The sequence below is a fragment of the Lampris incognitus genome, chromosome 3 (assembly GCF_029633865.1).
Source record: "Lampris incognitus isolate fLamInc1 chromosome 3, fLamInc1.hap2, whole genome shotgun sequence".
In the NCBI taxonomy this organism is placed as follows: Eukaryota; Metazoa; Chordata; class Actinopteri; order Lampriformes; family Lampridae; genus Lampris; species Lampris incognitus.
In genome coordinates this window covers 8,082,955-8,106,003 of record NC_079213.1, presented here as the reverse complement: position 1 = coordinate 8,106,003, position 23,049 = coordinate 8,082,955, and the positions used below count along the sequence as shown (strand labels likewise).

Below are 23,049 nucleotides of genomic sequence, written 5' to 3'. Positions count from 1 at the left end.
AAATGACTAAATACTGGTAAAGGCACTTAATGGAGATGTGTATGGAAAGGAAATATAAATATAAATCAAATGTACAGGTTCAAAAAATAAAGTTCTCACACACACACGTTTCATTCATTTCCTGGAAACAAGGCGTGGTCTTCCCTTCTGCCTTCTCTCAAAGAACTGACACTTGTTTAAAGCTTCAGTGAGGAGGGGTTTTTTTTGGGAGGGGGGGTTTGGCAGCCCCCTGTGGATGAAAGCGGTTGTGTTTTGTGATAAGTACAACTTCATTTTGCTAAAGCGTCACCTCTCGTCACAAAGACCTCCAGTCACCCTCCGGTGGGAAGCTGGTGACTATTTAAAGAGGGGGAACATGATGTGCTGGTGTTTGGAAAAGCAGCTGTTAGTTAGTGAGATATACTTACGACTAACAATGAGAACAAAGTGTTGAAAGAACGCAACCTGAGTGAGACAACTCAACCTCTTGAGCCCTGGCACACAGGACCAGCTTAGCTGACCCTGCAGGCTCGGTCTCTTGGTAAAGCATGAGATTCCTACAGAACTGCATGCGGCCGCCTCCTACCTCATAGTGTTTGAGCGTGTTGAGCATCGTCGCCGCCCCTAAAACCACAGAGCTGCGATCCACTTCCTCAAGAGGGACAAAGGTGCCGTCTCTATGAAACTCTGCAGGAAAGGAAGAAGCTGTGGTTAGTCAACATGTACGATGATCTTTTTTTGGTTGTTGGGGATGGGTCGTATCAGACTGAGATATTGACACTTTACACAGGTTCCCTGCATTTAGTTCTTGGTCATTCAAACTCTAAATTGAATATCTGCACAGTGAAAAACACGTGCATGTGAAGTGAAAAAACAAATCAGGGTTAACTTTTTAGGTGCAATTACCCATCTGAGGTTAGGCAGAAGGGGAAACTGATAGCCAAACAAAGAGAAGCAAGAGTTGCAGGTTTATCAGAGGAGCTACAGTAACTGTCTCCAGCACATCAAGTATGCAGGTTTACATCCCAGCTAAACACACCGGCCGTTTCCACCCAACAGGTGACATCAGCTCCTCTGTAGTTTGGCTGGAATGAAAACCCGTGAACGCTTCTGTTCTGCGTTTGTGAATTCGGTTTATTTCAGGATTTACCACAGGAGACCTTTTATGACGGAGGGACACGTCAGACAGTACCGCGACGTTCAGCTCGCCACCGAATTAAAGTTGGGGACCAGAGAGTTTCCACCATTAAACAAACAATTCCTGAAGGTTTACGGGCACAATGTGTTTGACGGTTTCTACGGCCGCTACACAGCCAAGCCACGCATTTCCAAATGATGGCTGCTTGTGTTTTCTGCTCATTCACTGAGGCTCATTTACACGTCCTCACAGTGGCAGGCGGTTGCGGAGGAAGGTGGAAGGTAGTGACAAGTTCAAACAGGAAGTATGCTTCTTGTGGCTAAAAAGCAGATATGGAAGATCAATATCTTACAAAAGCCTTACTAACCGACAGTACAAGATTAACAAATAACACCGAATGTAACCAGGTTTTCCTGTTTGGCAGTGGGGAAGGTTGCCGACAACTGCATGGGTGGGGTTTTGTTTTGTTTTTACTACTTTATCAACCCTCATGGGGGAATTCTTTCTCTGCATTTAACCCATCCTAGCTGAGCAGTGGGCAGCCGCCGTGCGGCACCCGGGGACCAACTCCAGCAGACAGGTGTATTAACCCTAACATGCATGTCTTTGATGGTGGGGCAAAGCGGAGCACCCGGAGAAATCCTATCGCAGACACGGGGAGAAACCCCGCACAGAGGACAACCTGGGATGACCCCCAAGGCTGGACAACCCCCGGGGTTCGAACCCAGGACCTTCTTGCTGTGAGGCGACAGCGCTAACCACGGCGCCCCCGTGCCGTCAAGCTCTGGTTCATTTTGAACGGCGCTCTGAGATTCAGACCTTACCAGGACCTTCATGGGGGTCAGCGAGTCAAACAAAAACATAAACCTTCAGGATCGGAGCTTCGAGGTTAACTGAGTGCCAAGCGACCAAGACTCACCTAAGCGGATGTCTCTGGTGTTGTATGAGAAACCGAACTTGGCCTTGAAGGTGGACAGGATCTTCTCTTGCAGCTGTTCCACCGTGTCACAGCTCAGGGCGCTGACCTCCAGCGGCTCGCTGACCTCGCCATCGCTGCCCACCGCGAACAAAACCTTCAGTTTCTGCAGCCAACACACAGAGACACAGACGCATCACAACACTCGCGTGTAATGTCGACTTGGCAGAAATGAGAGTGAGACGGTCAGGGTAGGTCCGTCTTCCTGCTCGTCTCGCTTATCGATAATATATCTACCTGCCTGTCTTTAGCCATCGACCTGCGCATGCACGATCATGTGCATGTGCGCCAAATGATTTCGTGTGTTCATGTACACGGGTTCACTGTCATATAACCACATGCCGCTGTGTACTCAAACATAGGAAACGCGACAATTATCACTGAAATTAACAATACTGAATAAGTTTGCGTTTGTGTTTGTGGAGCCGATTTTGAGGAACGATCTAATTTCATCAAATGTTCATACGGAAAGGTGCCGGGCATCTAGAAACAAGACTCACTCTGAAGTCAGTCATTCTAGACTTCATTAAAACACACAGACGTACTTGCTGGCGGCATGTAAATGATGTGGGAGGTGAGTCTTTCCATCACAGAGGACCACACGGTGTGTTACCAGAAGTGGGTTTTATGTCTTATAGACCTCGCATTCTTTCTGCGGTCGGTATCTGGGGGCTAACACATGTGACTTCAGTCTTACAAGTGGAGATGAGTAACGCAGGTCTTAGCCAAAAGAGGTTCTGTGTGGTGGTTTGTTTAAATCACCTGCCTCTGGCATAAATACTTGTGGATCCAACCGGCTCGACAATGTTGTTATTTAAGTTAAGATACGTATTTTCTTGTGTTGTTGTCGTTTGGGTCATCCAGTTTCCGCTTTTGGCGAGAGATGTTTTTTCAGAAAGGTTCCTTTTTGCTCGTCTAAGTAGATGAGCAATGTTAGCAGTGTTAGCATGTCGCTCTGCGGATGAAACCAAGGGACTTTCACAGACCACGGGACAGTACACCCACCCAAACCCACTCATTTCCATCCATCCTTATTTGTGTGTGTGTGTGTGTGTGTGTGTGTGTACCAGAGAGGTGAAGTCCGGCGCCTGCCAGAGAAGCCAGTCCTCGCTGAGCGTGTAAAGAGCTTTCTCTGTCACACAGTCCACCGGGCCTTTGGCGATCTGCTGCTTCAGAGCGCTCACCAACAGAAACAGATGCTGTCCGACACTCTCCTGAGGGGAACACATCCGAATCGACAGCGGCCAAGCAGACGAGATGGTCACGGAATGACTGGTGTGACAACTAAGACCACAACTAATCCTATACCACTTCCTTGTAGCACCATCAGAATACAGTCTACAAAGTACTTTAACAATGGAAGCAAATCGACAAAAGCAGATGAAACCAAGGAACAGAGGGTTCCACAGGATAACAGGGACAAGAATCCAGCATAGAAATGACTATAGATTCAAGAAAGATCTTAAATTGTAGTGTAAGTTTAGCAGGAGTTCCTTGAAGAGATTTTCGTGAATGATATATATATTTTTTTTTTTGTGGATTTTTCCCCACTCTCCCGAGCCGTCCCGGTCGCTGCTCCACCCCCTCTGCCGATCCGGGGAGGGCTGCAGACTACCACATGCCTCCTCCCATACATGAGGAGTCGTCAGCCGCTTCTTTTCACCTGACAGTGAGGAGTTTCACTGGGGGGGGTTAGCGCATGAGAGGATCACGCTATTCCCCCTCCCCCCAGAACAGACACCCCGATCGACCAGAGGAGGCGCTAGTGCAGTGACCAGAACACATACCCACATCCGGCTTCCCACCCGCAGACACGGCCAATTGTGTCTGTAGGGACACCCGACCAAACCGGAGGCAACACGGGGATTCGAACTGGCGATCCCCGTGTTGGTAGGCAACGGAATTGACCGTCACGCTACCCTGACGCCCCGTTCATGAATGATTTTAAAATGGAGCGTTGCTGAAGACGCAGCCCATCCAGTCGGACATCGGACGCACCCTGAGGAAGCCGTAGAGGCAGATGGACATCCAGTTGGGCAGCAGCTTCTCCACAACGGACTTGGTGCTTCGCAGCATGAGCTTGGACTGGGTATTACTGGGATGCTCCATCAGCGCTCCCAGCAGCTCCTCCATCACCTGCGTCAGGTACACCAGGTCACCATGCAAGGCCACCGTCAGCAGAGAGGCCACAGTGCACCTGGAGACAACATACACACACACACACGAAATGAAAGAGAAGGTAAAAGCATAGAAAACAGCATGAAAGAGTACACACAGTCACATCGCACAACCTTCATCTGACTTCACATGAATCAGAGTCTGTAGTGGTTGAGTCACTTTCCACATACAGGATGCTTGAGGTGGTCGGTTGCTCACAAGGATCACATAAGGAATTACACAACTTTACATGTAAAGATGAAACGCAGAATTCTACCTGTGTATGTAAGAGTTAACCCAAATATTAGATTTTCTACGCCGTCATGGGCACAGGAAGTCACTGCACAAGTGCACATGAAATGGGGACAGAATCACATGTGTGTAGAAAGTAAGAAAGTTATCACAGGCGCAGTTCCTGAAGCTACATGCGAGACTCACTTGTCGCTGATGGTGAAATTCTTCTGCTCCTCCAAGGCATGGACCATGGAGGTCAGGAAGCGCTGGTTGTGGATCAGTTTGGACAGGGCCTGGCAACGCTCATCCTGCTGCACCTTCACCACATCCTGATCCCAGGTCAGTTAAAACATACATCAGGGATAGAGTCATCCCAGAACACCGACAATGACAAGGCCAACAACTTGTGTGAACTCTTACCTGGCTGATGTCCATCAGACAAGACGCCATCAAACTGCCACCCTGGAAAACATAACCGACATTTGGTTGGTAGAAAACAAGCCATCGAGCAGTTTACATGTCGTCAAGCACATTTTAAACCAACAGTGTAGCAGATGTAGAAGTTCTTTTTTTCTTTGACGCTCCCTCGCACCTCTGGAAAGAAGGTTCTGGAAGCAAAGTGCTTATAGTCCAGGAAAGGGATGACCCCGATGTTTTCCATCAGGTCAGCCTTCTCTGTCTGCATATCCACAAAACCTGGAGAAGGCAACAAAGGGTGATTTTATGAAATATGGGGTTTACACGTTGTCATCTGTGTGTGTGTGTGTGTGTGTGTGTGTGTGTGTGTGTGTGTGTGTGTGTGTGTGTGTGTGTGTGTGTGTGTGCATGCATGCAACCCTTCCTTCATGCAAAAAAAAAGGAAGTTCCCAGCCCTCCATAGCCCCACAAATTTATAGTGCAGCAAAGATGGGCAAATCCATCCATCCATCCATTATCCAAGCCGCTTTAACAGAATCAGGGTCGCGGGGATGCTGCAGCCTGCCCCAGCAGTCACTGGGCGAATTTGACAACAACAACAAAAAAGGGCAAATAGATTTCATAATCTAACATGTTACAAAATGGGGATTTCCCCCCCATTTTTCTCCCCAATTGTACCTGGCCAATTACCCCACTCTTCCGAGCTGTCCCGGTCTCTGCTCCACCCCCCTCTGCCGATCCGGGGAGGGCTGCAGACTACCACAAGCCTCCTCCAATACATGTGGAGTCACCAGCCACTTTTCACCTGACAGTGAGGAGTTTCACCTGGGGGGACGTAGCGCGTGGGAGGATCACGCTATTCCCCCCAGTTCCTTCATACAGGTGCCCCGACCGACCAGAGGAGGCGCTAGTGCAGCGACCAGGACACATACCCATATCCGACTTCCCACCTTCAGACACGGCCAATTGTGTCTGTAGGGACGCCCAACCAAGCCGGAGGTAACACGGGGATTCAAACCGGCGATCCCCATGTTGGTAGGCAACGGAAAGAACCGCTACACTACCCGGACGCCCCGCGAAAGGTTTTCCCAAAAAATGTCGAGCTATATTCCTGTAGGTCATTCTTACCAACACTTATGTTATTGGTATCAATGTTGTGGGTTTCAACCCAGCCGGTTCCCACGCCACATGTCACGTCGTCACGTGTGACTGGGCGGTTAACGGCGGACCAGTCTCAGCATCACCACGACTTGCATGAAAAAGATCATCCCTCGAAATACTCTTTGTTAAAACACTGCCCATCTCGGTACTGGAGGTGAGAACATGGGAGGGAAAGTGTGTGTGTGTGTGTGTGTGTGTGCATATTTGAAACTGCCTGAATGCATCTGCAGCAACTGACCTTCACTGTAACTGTGACCCTGACTCACCTCTGCATGAGTGTGGTTGTACTGATGCATGTGAGTGTGCACGTTTGTCAGACAGGGCTGCACGTATACCAGCTAGTTTACTAAAGAGCTAGAAAAATGGCACCTTCACACTGAACGACGTGTGAACAAAGTGTGTGTGTGTATATATATATGTTTCTGAAACTACGTATGTGTAACTAGCTGCCTTCCTTTGTCTGCGAGAGTTGTGAGTTTGAGTAGCTGTTGGCTTTTACTGTAAATCCATTGACCAACCTTGTCGAATATCATTCCTGATGTCCAGCTCCAGGTCTTCAATACGCTTGTTCATCTGATCTGTGAGCTTCTTCTGCTGTCTGCAGTAGAAAAACACCCCCGCTGGATGGCACAGACACAGGGGGGCAATCACTCAGAACAAACAGCCAAGCAACGGTAGGATTTCATACAGCAGTGACCACAGGAAGGGCGTATTTACCAACAATAATGCACGGTATCAGCAGAATGACTATCAGCAGTAAGAGATGTGAATCACCCGGAGGCCTGAGCACCACGGTCTCCTCGCCAAAGTGTATCTGGAAGAAAAATAAATAGTGCAGCCTGTTGAAAAGGATGGTTTGGGTTTATTGACATTAGGTGGTATGAGTTACTCACTAGTAGTGTTACAACAGCTCTTGCTTTGAAACAACTGATAGGCGGTGTGTTGTGTGTTTCGAACAGGTTCCAGCACGTAGCAATACACTGGCATTTTTCAACGACAAAAAGTAGTTCCAAGATATGGAGCTTCAGTGAAAGTTCAGGCAGTAAGACTATCTTTTGCATGCATAGGCGTGTAGTTATATTTCTTATTTTATCCTGCTATTCTCAACTCTCAAACACACCCACTCATAATTTCCCCCTTCTGTCATCATCTGGGGGTGTTAACTGCGCTATCGGCTGATCACATCACCTGTTCTCATCTATGGACTCACCTGCATAATTAGCCTATCATCTTGCTGCTGTCTTTTTGAATATGTTTCTCTCTCCACCTCTTGGCATTGGCGCCGCTGTCATACCCACCCCTCCACCTCCCCATCACCGCCTAGTCCTTGCAGATCATAAGTTTCACCTCATCATCAACCTCGTCAGTCTTACGGGGCGGCAAAGTGGCCCAGTGGTTAGGCACTGTTGCCTCACAGCAAGAAGGTCCTGGGTTCGAACCCCAGGCCGTCCCAGGTCATTTCCGTGTGGAGTTTGCATGTTCTCCCCGTGTCTGCGTGGGTTTTCTCCGGGTGCTCCGGTTTCCTCCCACCATCAAAGACATACATGTTAGGGTTAACATTCCTGCCTGTGCCCGTGAGCAAGGCAACGGAAAAAAACCCGGGTGTTGCACAGCGGCTGCCCTCAGCTCCTAGCTACATGGCTGCCCAGTGCTTCCGGTTTGTTTGTTGGGATGGGTAAAACGCAGATGATGAATTTACCCATGGGGATTACTAAAGTATTTACAAAGACATGTAGGTTAGGTGAACTGGCCGTACTAAATTGTCCCTAGGTGTGAATGTGTTGGCCCTGTGATGGCCTGGTACCCTGTCCAGGGTGTCTCCCCACCTGCCGCCCAATGACTGCTGGGATAGGCTCCAGCATCCCCACGACCCTGAGCAGGATAAGCGGCTTGGATAATGGATGGATGGATTATTAAAGTACATCTATCTATCTATCTATCTATCTACCATCTCCGCAGAAGTCATCAGCCGCCACCACCAGCGTCTGGACTCCATGGGGGATTTACTATGCTGCTGCTCAGGGCTGATGCCCATCAATTAAAAATCTCCCTGTTGCATCTGGGTAGCGTAGCGGTCTATTCCGTTGCCTACCAACATGGGGATCGGTGGTTTGAATCCCCGTGTTACCTCCAGCTTGATCGGGCGTCCCTACAGACATAATTGGCCGTGTCTGTGGGTGGGAAGCCAGATATGGGTATGTGTCCTGGTCCCTGCACTAGCGCCTCCTCTGGCCGGTCGGGGCACCTGTTCAGGGGGAAGGGGGAACTGGGGGGGGATAGCGTGATCCTCCCACGCAGTACGTCCCCCTGGTGAAACTCCTCACTGTCAGGTGAAAAGAAGCGGCTGGTGACTCCACATGTATCGAGGAGGCATGTGGTAGTCTGCAGCCCTCCCCGGATCAGCAGAGGGGGTGGAGCAGCGACCGTGACAGCTCGGAAGAGTGGGGTAATTGGCCAGATACAATTGGGGAGAAAAAGGGAGGAAAAAAAAAAGAGCTATAGAACATCTTAAGGACAGTGTTAGCTCAGTGTTTTCCTTTATCGTGACACCAGTTCTCACTGTCCATCTCACTTCCAGTTAAGGATGCAGTTCTGGATTTTATTCCTACAAAGTACGAGGACAGCTCGATGTATGTGGGCGAGCAAAAGATTTACCTTAACCGAGTGAATTTGAGCGTCTGGCATGTTTCGAATCTCACAGATGATGGCGTCAGTGCTGTTGCTCTTCTCTATGCCTTCCATGATGCACTTGTACGATTTTTCCCCCTGAAACCCCTGAACAGTCAGGTCTCGTGTGGTCAGCCCCAGTTTATCTGCCGTTTTCTGAAACAACGAGATGACTCATGCTGAGTTCATTACTGAGGTCAACTTCCAGAATGTGCAGCCATCTAAGAGCATTGAACTGTAATAATAACATAGACAAGGTACACGTCATGTCAGGTACACTTACTGTATGCGGGCCACGGGCCGATCGTGGATAGCGACTTGATTAATAGGAATTCAAAATACAAATGATCACAGTCATGCTTGGAAACCATCTGTGGTCTCTGGATTAAAGCAACACCGACAGGAAAACACACTGAAGGAAAGGACTTGAGCGAGTGGCTTTAAAAAATAAAACAGTTTTTAATGCAAGACAAATGCCTGACCTCTATAGTGATGCGCAGGTCATTCCCGGTCCTTGTGGAGGTGAAACTGGTAAAGATGGGGTCAGGCTGGTAGCTGATGGGAGTGGAGCAGGCCAGGCTTTTGTTGGCAACTAACAGAGATACGCTGCTGTTAAATATGTTGTTAGAGTTGTCGGCCGAGGACGTGGCAAAGATGAGAGTCTACGGTGAAGAAGAACACCAAAAGAAGGCACCGTTTTAACATGAAACTGTACGTGACATGATGTTTCCAAAGTACAGTATGTATTTGGAGGGAAAGTTTAGTATTGATGGCCCCAGTTGAAATTTAACTTTCTGGTGGTGTGTACGAGTGTGTATGTGAGAGTGAGTTTTTCTAAGTAAGTGTGGTGATATTTGTGAGTGTGTGTGTGTGTGTGTGTGTGTGTGTGTGTGTGTGTGTGTGTGTGTGTGTATATTTGTGTGTCAAGAGACCCACCGTTGAGTTGCCGTTTATTTGATAATTGATTTGCCTTGGTTTATGACTGTGGACGAGTCCCTCCACAAACTCCAGATGTGTTCCTGTGATGGTCGTTTTCCTCTTCCCACTAACACACAGAGGCAGCCAATCAGAGAGGAGATATTCTTTCTTTTTTTTCCCCCAAAAGTATTTTTATCGGAGATGTAGGTACAAATACAGTACCCAATAGTAACACATATCTCCACATTTTATATTTTTAGAAGAAATGCAAAACAAACAGAACAGACAAAACAACAAATGCCCCCCCCCCAATGCCTTAGGAGTATCGGAAAATAAAATGATACCATATCTCAGTCTCATCTGTTCATAATAAGTTCACGGGTTTACATTGATTAAGTCTCATAGGTAAGAGCATTAAACAATGAACATTTGTAAAATACATGTAAAAATTAAGCAAGCCAGCCAAAGCTGCAAGGGTATAGATCAGGGGTCAGGAACCTTTTTGACTGGGAGAGCCATAACAGCCAAATATTTCTAAATATATTTCATTGAGAGCCATATAGTATTTTTAACGTATAATAAATTAAATATGTGTTACTTTTAATGCGACTTCTGGTGCTGCATGGTTTTGCTGATGGCCTTGTAGTCTGGTTCATACGTGGTGAGGTTGAGCTTCATGCAGGCGTTGAGGCTTCCATCAGTTAAACGTGAGCGTAGGTTGGTCTTAATGTTCCTCATATGCGAGAATGACTGCTCACATGCATATGTAGAGCCAAACATGGTCAATACGGCAATACTCACACGCTGCATTGTGTGGTATGTCACCGGAAGCTCGTTCCAAGTTTTAAGAATCAGCTGGTCTTCAAGTTGAAGATTTTTCATTTCTGTCCACTTGTGTTCCCTCGCCAGCTCTGCTCGCTGTTGCGCAAGACTTTCCAACTCTCCATTAAGTGACTTGAACTTACTCATCCACATGTCTGATGCCTTCAGGTCAGCAACTTCCAGCTCAAAGTCTCCGATAGAGACCCCGGGGATGCATGTCAGGTCGATTTTGTCTACTGCACACTCATGTGGATGAGTGATGAACTTGAAAAGACCAGTGCGCGCACGAAATTATCCAAAACGTGCTTTGAATGACTGCAGGAGATTGGACGTAAAGCCAGCTAGCTGCTGGAGATCCAGATGTTGAGTGGAGTCACTTGCTAAGCATGCATCTCTAAATTGTTGCAGTCTTTCAAAGTGCAGAAGACGACCTGTTTCAATGTTCCTGAGAAAGACTTTCAGCTTGCTTTCAAATGCAAACACTGCTTGTTGAAGGGATGAGATTGTATTTCCAGTACCTTGCATTTTCACATTGAGCTGGTTCAGATGGCCAGTTATGTCCACGAGATAGTGAAACTGCAGGAGCCAGTCAGTGTTGTCTAGCTCAGGATGCTTGACGCCTTTCATTTCAAGAAAAGTCCGGATTTCACTCAGGCAAGCCGCAAAACGGCTGAGCACCTTCCCCCTTGACAACCAACGCACGTTGCTGTGTAAAAGCAGACCGGGATAATGATTCCCAACTTCTTCTAACAGAGCTTTAAACTGGCGATCATTTAAAGCTCGGGCAACAATAAAGTTGACCACTCGAATGACCAGCGACATCACCTCACCAAGCTCCTGGCCACACGTCTGAGCGCAAAACACCTCCTGTGCAGGATGCAATGAAAACTTAGGATGGCTCTCTTTTCATGTTCACGGAGAAGCGCTACAAATCCTTTGTTCTTCCCCAACATACAGGGTGCACCATCAGTACAGACAGAAATAAGTTTATCCATCGGTATTTTTTTTTCTTTAGCAAACTTCATGAAAGACGTGAATAAATCCTCTCCTCTTGTTGTCCCTTTCATTGGCAAAACAGCCAAGCTTTCCTCATGCAGTGTGTCACCTGCAGCATACCTGGCAATGATACTGCACTGAGATAGATGGCTAACGTCTGTTGACTCATCTAACGCGAGAGAAAAGTATGTCCCGGCGTTTATGTCCTTAATTTGTGTTTCCTCGACTTGATTTGCCATCATGATGCTACGATCGTGCACAGTTCTTGCTGACAGGGGCATGTCTTTTATTCGTTTGATTATCTTGTCTTTATTTGGGAAGTCATCAAACAGTTCATTGGCCACATCAAGCATGAATGTTTTGGCATACTCGCCATCTGTGAATGACTTTCCATTCCTTACTATTGCCAAAGCAGCCGCAAAGCTAGCGGAATTCCCGTCACCTTGCTTGGTCCACACACGTAGTTGCTGCTGACTCGTCTGCACTCTCCGCTGTAGCTCCTCGCATGCCCTTTTCCTGCTGTCCCCCGCTGGAGATTTCGATGCAAATGAAGCATGGTGCGTATCGAAGTGCCGCTTTATATTTGACCGTTTCATCGATGCAATTTTATCATTGCATATTAGACATACCGCAGATCCTGCTCTCTCCACAAATGCAAATTCCTCTTTGCACGCAGCCTGGAATGCACGGTAATCATCGTCTTTTTTTCTTTTCGCCATCTTTTCCGTTACAAGGGTTGAAGCGGATAAACTAGTTGGCTATCTGATAAAATTGATTTCTTCACCTTTACAATGACCCGGACATGCTCGCGAGCCATTGGTTCCCGACCCGACCCACAGGTGACCCGTGAAATTCATCTTCAAAACTAATTTCTGTTTACTTTAAAATGACACAGTATTATTAAGAAATATCACAAGTATTTTAAAATCAGTTCCAAACTGATTTTAAAAAAAAAAATTTTTTTCAACTCAAAATTGTCTGGGAGCCATATGCCGTCACCGGAAGAGCCATATATGGCTCGCGAGCCATAGGTTCCCGACCACTGGTATAGATGAATAATGACAAATTTAGCATAGTTTTGATAGAATTAGGACAAATCTCTCATCACCATCTGATCTCTACTGCAGGGTAATACAGACAGGTTTGCAAAATAGGAAAGGAAAGGCTGCCATTTAGAGCACATACGTTCTTCTGATCCCCTCAAAGTATATTTAATTTTTTCTAAGGTTAAATATGACATTGTATCTTTTAAACACCCAAAATGTGATGGTGATGAGGGAGATTTCCAGGCTAAAAGAATCCCTCGGTGAGCCAGAAGAGATATGAATGCAATCATATCACTTTGGTTAGTGTTCTAGAATAAGAACAAATTATTTGTTGGTACTCCAAAGACGGCAATTTGTGGATTTGGTTCAATGGGGACTCCTAAGACATCTGAAAGGGTGTTGAAAACCAAAGACCAATAATTTTGATGTGCAGAGCATGACCAAAACATGTGGGTCAGATATGCGGGTGATTGAGAGCAACGGTCACACCATGGATCTAAGCCTGGATATATCTCAGCTAGCCTGGATTTACTAAAATGGATTCTATGTAAAACCTTAAATTGAATGAGTGTTAGGCTGGCACATGATGAGGAGGAGTTAACCCGTTCTAACGCTCCCTCCCAATAGTCATCTGTTAACTCAATATCCAGTTCCTTCTGCCAGTGTGCTTTGATTTTCTGAGTTGAATGATTTTCTAAGCCTAAGAGGCTCTCATACAAGAATGATATTAGCCCTTTTTAAGTAGGGAAGATAGGGTTTAACATATTTTCCCAAGCGAGTTGGGGTGGAAGAGAAGTAAATGAGGGAAATTATTTATGTATAAAGTTACGCACTTGAAAAAACCTAAACATATTTGAGCGAGGTAAATTATATGTTTTTATGTCGATCATCAAAGCAGGGAAATGTCATTGTGAAATAAATCTTTAAAACATTGTAGATCTACATCTTTCCACTTGGCGAAAGTAGAGTCAAGGGTTGAGGGAGGGAACATTTGATTGTGTGTGATAGGTCCTAATACAGATGATGTTTTGAGTTTGTGTGATGTCGGAATTGGATCCATATTTTTAAAGTAGAAAGTACTATAGGGTTCAAGGTGTAGCGAGATGGTTTTATAAGGAGTGATGAAAAGATAAATGCTGGAAGTGAAGACAAGCGACATGACTAAGCCTCTAATGAGCACCAACTAGATTCCGGTGCATAGAGCCAAAATGACATTTTTTGTATATTTGCTGCCCAGCAGTAATGGATAAAACTGGGAAGAGCTAGCTACCCATTTCTTTGTTTTGCTGAGGAGAGAGTATGGCTAATTCTGGGGTGTTTGCCTCCCCAAATAAAGGATTAATGATTGTTTGATTAATTGTGCAAAAAAATGTCTTACGGAGGAATATAAGGAGACGCTGGAAAACATAAAAACTTCGGGAGTATGTTCATTTTTACTGATTGGATTCTACCAGTTAATGACAGTGGCAGACTAGTCCATCTATTGAAGTCAAGTTGCATTTGATTAAGCAGTAGTGTGAAATTTGCTGTGTAACGAGAGGAGATGGACCAAGTAATTTTAATACCAAGATATTTAAAACCTGAATAGGATAAGTGAAATCAGACTGAAGCTTGTCGAATTTGTAGGGCTTTCTCATTGATGGGGAAGCATTCACTCTTATTAAAGTTTAATTTACCTAGAAAATGATCCAAAATTCTCAAGGAGTGACACAGTTGTTAATGTACAAGATTCAGGGCCAGTTAAGTACGCTAGTAAATCGTCTGCATACAAAGTCACACGGCGCTCAACCCCTCCTCTTCTCACACCTTGCAATAATGGTGAAGTCCGTAGTGCTATTGAAAGTGGTTCGATGGCTATAGTGAAAAGCAGTGGGGATAGGGGGCACCCGTAACGAGTTTCCCTGGAGAGATTAAAGAACAGAGGCCTTATAGAGTTAGTGCAGACCGAAGCTTGTGGTGAGGAATAGAGAAGACGGATCCATGCGATAAGATTATTACCAAAACCAAATTTGTCAAGTACTGTGAATAAAACCCCATTCAATTTGGTCAAAGGCCACCTCCGCATCTAGGGAGATGACCACTTACGGAGAAGAGCTGTTGCTGGGAGAATAGATAATATTTAAAAGTTTACGAATATTTGAGAATGAATGCAGATTTTCTATGAAGCCCGTTTGGTCTTCAGAGACGACATTTGGAAGAGTTGATTCTAAGTGGCGAGCAAACACCTTTGCAATGACCTTGACCAATGATCTTGACATCTATACATTGAGAAGTAAGATAGGATGAAAGGATCTACAGTTAGTGGGGTCCTTGTCTTTATTAAGTAGAAAGGATATGAATGGGGGCGTCCGGGTAGCGTAGTGGTCTATTCTGTTGCCTACCAACACAACTGGACGTGTCTGCGGGTGGGAAGTCGGATGTGGGTATTTATCCTGGTCGCTGCACTAGCACCTCCTCTGGTCGGTCGGGGCACTCCCCAGATCGGCAGAGAGGGGGTGGCGCAGCGACCAGGACGGCTGGGGGTAATTGGCCAGATACAATTGGGAAGAAAAAAGGGGAAAAGAAAAAAGAAAGGATATGAATACTTGACAGTGTTCAAGGTAACTGACCTTTTTCAAATGAGTCTTGGAACATATTAAGCAAAAGAGGAAAGAGCTTCTCAGCAAACTTCTTATAGAAATCGGTAGAATAACCATCCGGACCCGCCATCGTCCCACTCTGCATTGATCTTATAGCTGTAACAATTTCTGCCAGGCCTACTGGCCTCTAAATCTGAGGCAAGAGCCTCACTAATTGTTGGAATATTTTAATTGTTTAAATTTTTTATCATTTTGGAATTGCCTACTGGCGCTTCAGAAGTGTATAAAGTGGAGTAAAATGATGTAAAATTTTATTAATTTCTTTAGGATCTGTCACCAGGTTATTACCAGGGTCCTTCACCTGACTATAAGCTGAGTTGCAGATTGTTGTTTTAATTGATGCGCAAGAAGCCTACTCCCTTTTTCTCCATACTCATAATAAAAACCACAAGAATGGAGTAATGAGCGCTCTGCCTTATTTGTAGATAGCAAACTGAATTGTGATTGTAGATCTAATCTTTTTTTAAGGAGTTTTGGTGTGGGATTTGTGGAACATTGGCGATCTATGTTTAATATTGATTCTGTTAAATCTTGAAGTTGTTTTTTGCGTTGTTTATTTATATGAGAGGAACAGAAAATTATTTGGCCCCTTAGGAATGCTTTCAAAGTTTCCCACAGTAATGAGGGGGAGATGGATTCATTTATACTTGTATCTAGGAATGTTTCTATAGCTTTTCATTGGTAGTCATAGAATTTCTCATCAAATAGCAATAGTGAGTTAAATTTCCAAGGAGGATGATCTGTCAAGAGATTGGAGAAGTTTATTTCAAGTGTCAATGGGGCATGATCTGACATGACAATTGCCAAATATTCCACAGATTTGACTTCACTAAGAAGGGATGAGTCTAAAAAGAAGTAGTCTAGCCTGGAAAATGTATGATGGACATTTTAAAATAAGTAAAATTCTTTGGCTGAAGGGTTATGAAACCTCCACTTATCTCCAGCATAGCAGCTAATAAAATTTGTCTGGTGGAAGTTGTCAGCAAGTCATTGAATACTTTGAAATTATAAGTGACTGGTAAGAAACAATCATTGGGATTTTTATTCAGAGATATTTTATCTTTCCATCTATGTGATTTTTCTTTTGCTGTGTTGTTAAATTGGGGGTTTGTATCCTTTGTGAACTAAAGTTATAAATATTTTTCAATATATCGAGACTTTATTTTACCTTCCTGTAACCTAGCCATACCTCCAGGCGGGCTCTACATGTTATTTTTAGTTGAACTTTTGAGCTTGCTTTTTGTTGAATATTGAAAACTCAATAAAAATTTGTTTTAAAGAAAAGAAAAAGGAAATAGTCATGCAACCCCTTTGGCTGAGCTAACTTGTTCAACACATAACTTCCACTGGACACCACTTGTTAGCTAGAAGCGCAGCAGATGCTAAAATGAGGCATTAGCCACATCTCTTTAGCCAAACAACTGTTTGAAATCTTACTGAATGCCAACCTGATTACACGATTGGAAAATATATTCAACAATTCAACAACATGTTAAATACATGCAGAAATACAAGCCTCGTTTATGCTCAGCGTTAAATACGGACGGAGCCTTCTGTCCATACTCTGCGTTCATTTCGTCCGTATTTGTTCACGTTTTCTGAACGCTTACGGACAAAATGGAGCAGTACCACCGGAAATTGTGGGAGCAGTGTAGCCAACAGTTTAAATGAGACCAGCAAGACATGATGAAGATACATAAAATGGCGGAACTCTTTGAGGAGAGGTTGAATAAGTTGGTGAGGAATTTGAAACATACCTATGATGTATTTAATGGCCTCACAGACCACCGCTGTCTACAATGCTGCCTCCGTTTTCACCTCTTTCTTAACAGGTACATTATAACAACCTCCTCTTCCGTCGCCATGTTAGTTGTCGTCAAACTTTTGACCCTGAACTGCTCTCTAGCGGATGTATTGCTTAACATCCATGCCAATGTAAAGGATGCATGGAAGTATGTGGGCGGTGACAATTACAGCATTTGAAATGGACATATTTATTTTCGTATGTAAAGGGAGCATAAATGAGCCTTTAAGTGTGTTTACTGAAGTAACTGAAAATCAATCAATCAATCAAGTTGCATTTTATATAGCGCTTTTCTAGCTGCAACAGCCACTCAAAGCGCTTTACATTTCTAGTCAAATCTCAATTTCAGACACCTGTTAACGAACACAAACCGTTTTCTGTACAATCGCTTCCCATTTCTTATGCGTAAGGCCACCGAAATGTGATTTACACCATTAACTTATTCACATGCGCATCAACATGCGTCCAAACAGTATCTGTAAATGTGAGTAGCTTTTATAGCCTCCAGGGATGTGCAACATGATCCAGAAAGGGTCGGCGTGGGTGCAGGTCCCTGCCCCAACCAAGCAGCCACACACCAACGTCTATAAATCAAAGTTCTCAGCAAAGACTATTGGTTGACTAATGGAATCAGTTGTATAACTGCTTGGTTGGAACAAGATTATTGTTTGACTAATAGAATCAGGTGTGTGCTGTGTAACCGCTTGGTTGGAACAAAGACCCACACCAGGCCCCCCCCCCCCCCGGACCATGCTGCCCACCCCTAATCTAACCTGACTAAGTATGCCCAGGCATGCCGAAAACAACATTTGCATGCCCAGGTATGCTTGGACTGACCAAAACAGCTTGCTTTGTGGGCAATATACTAGTAGACTTGAAATATGATGGGAAATCGCAAAAATAGGTTATATCTACAAAACAGTATGCGATGGGAAAAGTTTAAGCCAATTTTCACGATCAGCCGCCCAAAATACATAGAATACAACCAAGTGTTCAAGAAGCAAAATCTTTGTTGTCTAGTAACTATACTTACTGACCTCCAGGCCCCTCCAGGACAAGAGGTCACGACAACATCATTGAGCAAGTCAAGAGCTTTTCAATTTCACTATGCTTGGCAATCAGAGAATACCTATTGAAAAGGATGTAAACTCTCAATCAGAGCCTGGGTTTGTGTCATACCTGGCCCAGGTAGTAGATGGAAAGATGGAGAGGCAGGTTGGCGAGGAACGGTAGGAGATGGAGGCGTTGCCGTGGCAACTGCCATCCGGGAGGACGAGACACACTTTCACCGACCCTTTGTCCCCACTGGAGATGTTGAACATCAGACTCATCCCTGTGTTGTTCCACACAGGAGACCTAACCGCATGGCACAATGGTTGAAACAGACAAAAAGATTTACAAGTCTGCATGCATCCATTATTTAGCATTTATTGGACTAGAAAGTCCTAACCAGAGTCCTTCACAGTCATATTGAACTGATTAAGGCAAATCTTTTCAGACGTTATTATAAGACAACCGCTATGATTACAGCTGCTACTACAAGCAGCAACAACAATAATAATAATACAATGCTAAAAGTTCTAAAAACAGTCGTCAATATTCAATAAAGTAGCCAAGGAAAAACTTGACCAAAAAAAAAAAAGAAGATTAAAATGTGTCAAAAACATAAAAGGAACTCTGTGAAAATGCTTTTTAAGAAGTTATTTAAACATGTTTTATAGACATAGTTTGCCAAAGTTCCTCAGCAGACTTGCTGAAGCCCATCTGGCCCTGCCATTATTACAAACTGCCATCATTTTTAGTGCTGAGTTTAGACTGGACGTGGCAGAAAGGACGATGACCTTCATGAAAATCTCAGACTGCACCACGCTCATAAGAAATCGAAGGATCCGCAATTTTAACGCATTGTTATTATTTGGTTTTGCCACACATTATGAGAACAGATGAACCAGTTCAGTCCCTAAACCCACTCACTCCTTTGAGCTGCAGGCCATGTCTCTCTGAAGCCGCACCTTGGTCACAGGACTGAGGTTACGACCTTTTATCACGGCGTGGTTTTTCCCATGGAAGGACAGGACACTTGGTGTAATGGAGGAGATCTCTGGCATCTGACAATAAAAAAACACAAGACACACACATTTTTGAGAACTGGAAACCCAAACTTACGGCTTTTTGAAACACAGGATCAGGCCACATGTTGAAACAAATACAAGGGTTTAAACTATAATATACAGATGAGATACAAGGTTGTTTTTTTTCCTTTCTTTTTCATTTCAGTGAAATCAGACTGGCATTACAAAGGGCTTCAAGTAACATGAAAACTTTGTTGTGGAAAAAATTTCTGAAACAAACACATTCTCGTTTTAGCTCTTCTGAAAAATCAGGTGACCCGATCAGGAAAAAATGCGAACAACCCACATTTTACCAGTCAGGAACCACTCATCTTCCACCTCCTTTGCTGCAGTGCCACCTGTGCTCATTACCAGCGACTGATAACGTCTTTTTGTTATCATTATTAAATGATGATTCAAACTACTTGACATTACTGACAGCGCACACACACACAGACTCGTTTTTTTCTGTTCCTGTTTTCCACTTCCCCAATAAAGTCAAAAACGTTAAGGGATGCTGGCAAAAAAATAAAGCACAGTGAGGACGACAGGAAGTAGACTCACCGAGGTTTCCAGTCCTGGACCGAACGTCTGACAAACGCTGTCCTGTGAAACGGGGGGGGGGGGGTGAGGGGGGGGGTGAGAGGTTAAAGTCAGTGAAGGGAAGAAAAAGAGGGAACACACGTCTTCCTTCAGATTTATCGTGGTGGTAGCTTTTTTACACCACTGTTTTAACCCCTCTGATGGCATCGTTAACTGCAGTACTGCCTTTCACCAGGAGGAGGAGGAGGCAAGGAGTCATTAGTCTTCCTCCTCCTGCACTGCGAACGCTCCACCATCATGTTGCATAATGACTATGAGCCTGGCCGCCTCCCTATCGAGGACCAACACGTTTGCATAAGAGCACCTTTCAGTGGCAGTGGTTCTCAAACCGTGGTCGAAGCGACCCACAACAGCCCCCGAGGGAGTCGCAAGGGGCTGCCTTGATTTGTCCGAAAAGCCAAATGGCAGATTAACAGAGCGTGGCGTTCACTCTCTCCGATGTTAACGCTTCACCAACAATACGCCACGCCACATATTTCTGCTCTTGATAACAGCTTACAAAAACAAGACAAAAGTTTCAGAGTCGGGTCTCTGGTCTCATGGATAACCAATGTGTAGTCTCTGGTATTCAAAAGAGGATGGATGACGTCGTGCATTATTACATTCATAAGGCCTGTGTGGGTCCAGGAGCACATGTTGTTGTTCCAGCCACATCCAGCTGTGATGCACCGCTGGCACCTGAACACAGAACAGACATTATTATACATGAGACACACGACGTTTTATCACCCAGATAGCACCGTCTTTTAGGAGTTACACACTAAAATTAAAAATAACACACAGCTTGTGAAACCTGACATTCAAGGAGCACAACCTGCACAACCAGAAGCACATTCTCAGCCTCACACGTTTAGCAAAACACTGGACACACTTCTCCAAATTAGACACAGAAATCTAACACGACGTCACTTCTTTGCCATTTCACAATACCGTAGCACTGATCAAACACGGCCATCGGGTGTTACAGACACTCAGGCGTTTAATTGTAAACTCACAATCAAGTGTAAGCACTTTAAAAGGGCAACAGGTGAGACTATCTTTCTTCAGCAAAAATGGCAATGTTGCAGCAAGAGGAAGAGGAAGAGGAAGAGGCGCATATTTGTCACAAGAGATTTGAGCAACACTGGTTGTCCATGTTGTAAACCCTGGTTTGACATTGAGAGAAGCTGGGCAGAGTTCAGCCAACCTCAGCAGATATTCTGTTGCAACAGAAATTCAGACATTCTGACAAGAGCGCGGGTGAAAAACAGCTTTTCTCTCCTGTTGACCGTAAACTCGGTACAGGGTAGTTCCTATGGGCACCACGTCAGTACCTTTGGTGCCCATTCGCTGCGTTCCATGTTTGAAACAAGGCTTTGTACGCTGTCCTGTGACATTTTACATGTATTTCGATTGGTCAACATAGGACTGAGGGTCGAGAACGTCAAGGAGGAAGAGTCCCCATATTCTCAGAGGAACAAGCAACAGCTATTGTGAACATGGTTTCGGCCAATAATGTGATACACCTCAGAGAAAGTCAAACAAACGTCCTCAACGACCACACAGTTTTCAATAATGTCCGTCAGGTCTCTCCAGCGACACTGAGGCAAATCCTTACAAAAACATCAGTCACGGGCGTTCGGGTGGCATGGCGGTCTATTCCGTTGTCTACCAACATGGGGGTCACCGGTTCGAATCCCCGTTACCTCCGGCTTGGTCGGGCAGCCCTACAAACACACATATGGCCATGTCTGCGGGTGGGAAGCCTGATGTGGGTGTGTGTCCTGGTCGCTGCACTAGCGTCTCCTCTGGTCGGTCAGGGCGCCTGTTCAGGGGGGAGGGGGAACTGGGGGGAATAGCGTGATCCTCCAACGCGCTACATCCCCTTGGTGAAACTCCTCACTGCCAGGTGAAAAGAAGCGTCTGGCTACTCCACATGTATCGGAGGAGGCATGTGGTAGTCCGCAGCCCTCCCCGGATCAGCGGAGGGGGTGGAGCAGCGAACGGCACAGCTCAGAAGAGTGGGTTAATAACTCTACCGAATGCCATCTGAAAGAAATTCTGAGAGAGTAAAAGACTTGCGATGTGAATATTGTGCACTGCACACAACCTTTTTACATGTCGATTTGTAGTAGGCCTACACTGAACTACACAATGTTGTTTTTTTTCCCCAGAATTTTGCAAATGGATGCTGAGGCAGTCCCGCATGGATCTATCTCCATAGATGAGGCTGGGTTCAACCTGGCAAAAGTAAGAAGAGGGAGCAACATCATTGACCACAGAGCTATTTTGAATGTTCCTAGCCAACATGGTGGTAACATCCCAATGTGCGCTACAAGCACGGAGAACGGGGTCCTCCACTGCCATGCTCGGGTCCTTACAACACAGCCCACATACTCACATTTGTAGACAGACATCGTCCTCACAGCAGATGAGGGATACCGTATATTTCTACCAAATCTGCTCTGGTCCAAAACTGGTTTCATCAGCATCCACAATTTTCACTCCAATACCTCCCACCACACTCTCTCCACCTTAACCCCGCTGAGGAGCTTTATTCGGCATGGCAGTGGAAGGTTTATGATCTCCAGCCCTATGTTGGGATACCCCTCCATTCAAGCCATGGAGGGGGACTGCGACTGAATTAATGCAGGGTCTGTGCAAGGGCAGATTCGTAATTCTAGAAGTTTCTTCCCTCGCTGTCTCTCGAGAGAGAGGACGTAGCCTGTGATATGGAGGAAGTGCTATGGCCAGATCCAGCTAGGCCAAGAGGTGATGCTCAGGGTTTTTTTTTTTTTAATTCATGCTTTCTTTTTTGTCTGCACAAATGTTTTTGCTGTTTTTATGCGCTATATTCTATTTAGAACACGTCTGTTCTGATTTTCGGTGCAATCTTTGGACATGCATGATTGTATCGACGGATTTTACAAAGTGGAGAGAAAGAAATATTTTCATCAGTGTGCAGTACTGGTCTTGTGTGTTGTGTTTGGTCAAGATATTCATGTACTTCACTCGAACAATATCTCTGAAACAATCAAACCCAGACTACATCATTAGAAAAGGAGACACCCTCAAAGTGTTTTAGATTGCGCACAGCGGTGCGTATCTGGTTCACACAATCAGATCATACGGGACCGTATGTGTGCCATACGGTGACAAAATTCTTTTGTTTTGTTTTGCTTTTTACAAATTACTGTGTCGTTTTTAATGAGGTGTTTCATTTTGAGCAAGAGCTGAGGTGTTCTGCTACTTGTGCGTGTGGGTGTGTGTACTGTTTTGACAAAATGAGCCCCGTTTTCAAAATCGTGCTTAAGCAGTCGTACAAACTGTATCCTGTCCAAACCACTAAAGCAGAAGCCTGTGATGGGAAGTCTGTTTACTGCGGCCTGGTCTCACACAACC

General features: G+C 45.1%; 1 protein-coding gene across 1 annotated transcript in view; it reads right to left on the bottom strand.

Moving 5' to 3' along the window:
- The window catches only part of plxnc1 (plexin C1), a 52,836-nt gene that overhangs the window by 13,770 nt on the left and 16,017 nt on the right, over window positions 1–23,049 (bottom strand). Inside the window, exons 8-23 of the mRNA XM_056275854.1 lie at window positions 20,271–20,346; window positions 19,630–19,671; window positions 18,929–19,062; window positions 18,134–18,310; window positions 9,666–9,774; window positions 9,212–9,391; window positions 8,718–8,885; window positions 6,780–6,876; window positions 6,581–6,682; window positions 5,077–5,180; window positions 4,905–4,946; window positions 4,689–4,813; window positions 4,092–4,290; window positions 3,161–3,307; window positions 2,037–2,199; window positions 566–666 (exon numbers count right to left, since the gene is read on the bottom strand). Of these exons, the coding sequence (XP_056131829.1) occupies window positions 566–666; window positions 2,037–2,199; window positions 3,161–3,307; window positions 4,092–4,290; window positions 4,689–4,813; window positions 4,905–4,946; window positions 5,077–5,180; window positions 6,581–6,682; window positions 6,780–6,876; window positions 8,718–8,885; window positions 9,212–9,391; window positions 9,666–9,774; window positions 18,134–18,310; window positions 18,929–19,062; window positions 19,630–19,671; window positions 20,271–20,346 (1,966 nt within the window). The remainder of the gene's footprint in view (window positions 1–565; window positions 667–2,036; window positions 2,200–3,160; window positions 3,308–4,091; window positions 4,291–4,688; window positions 4,814–4,904; window positions 4,947–5,076; window positions 5,181–6,580; window positions 6,683–6,779; window positions 6,877–8,717; window positions 8,886–9,211; window positions 9,392–9,665; window positions 9,775–18,133; window positions 18,311–18,928; window positions 19,063–19,629; window positions 19,672–20,270; window positions 20,347–23,049) is intronic.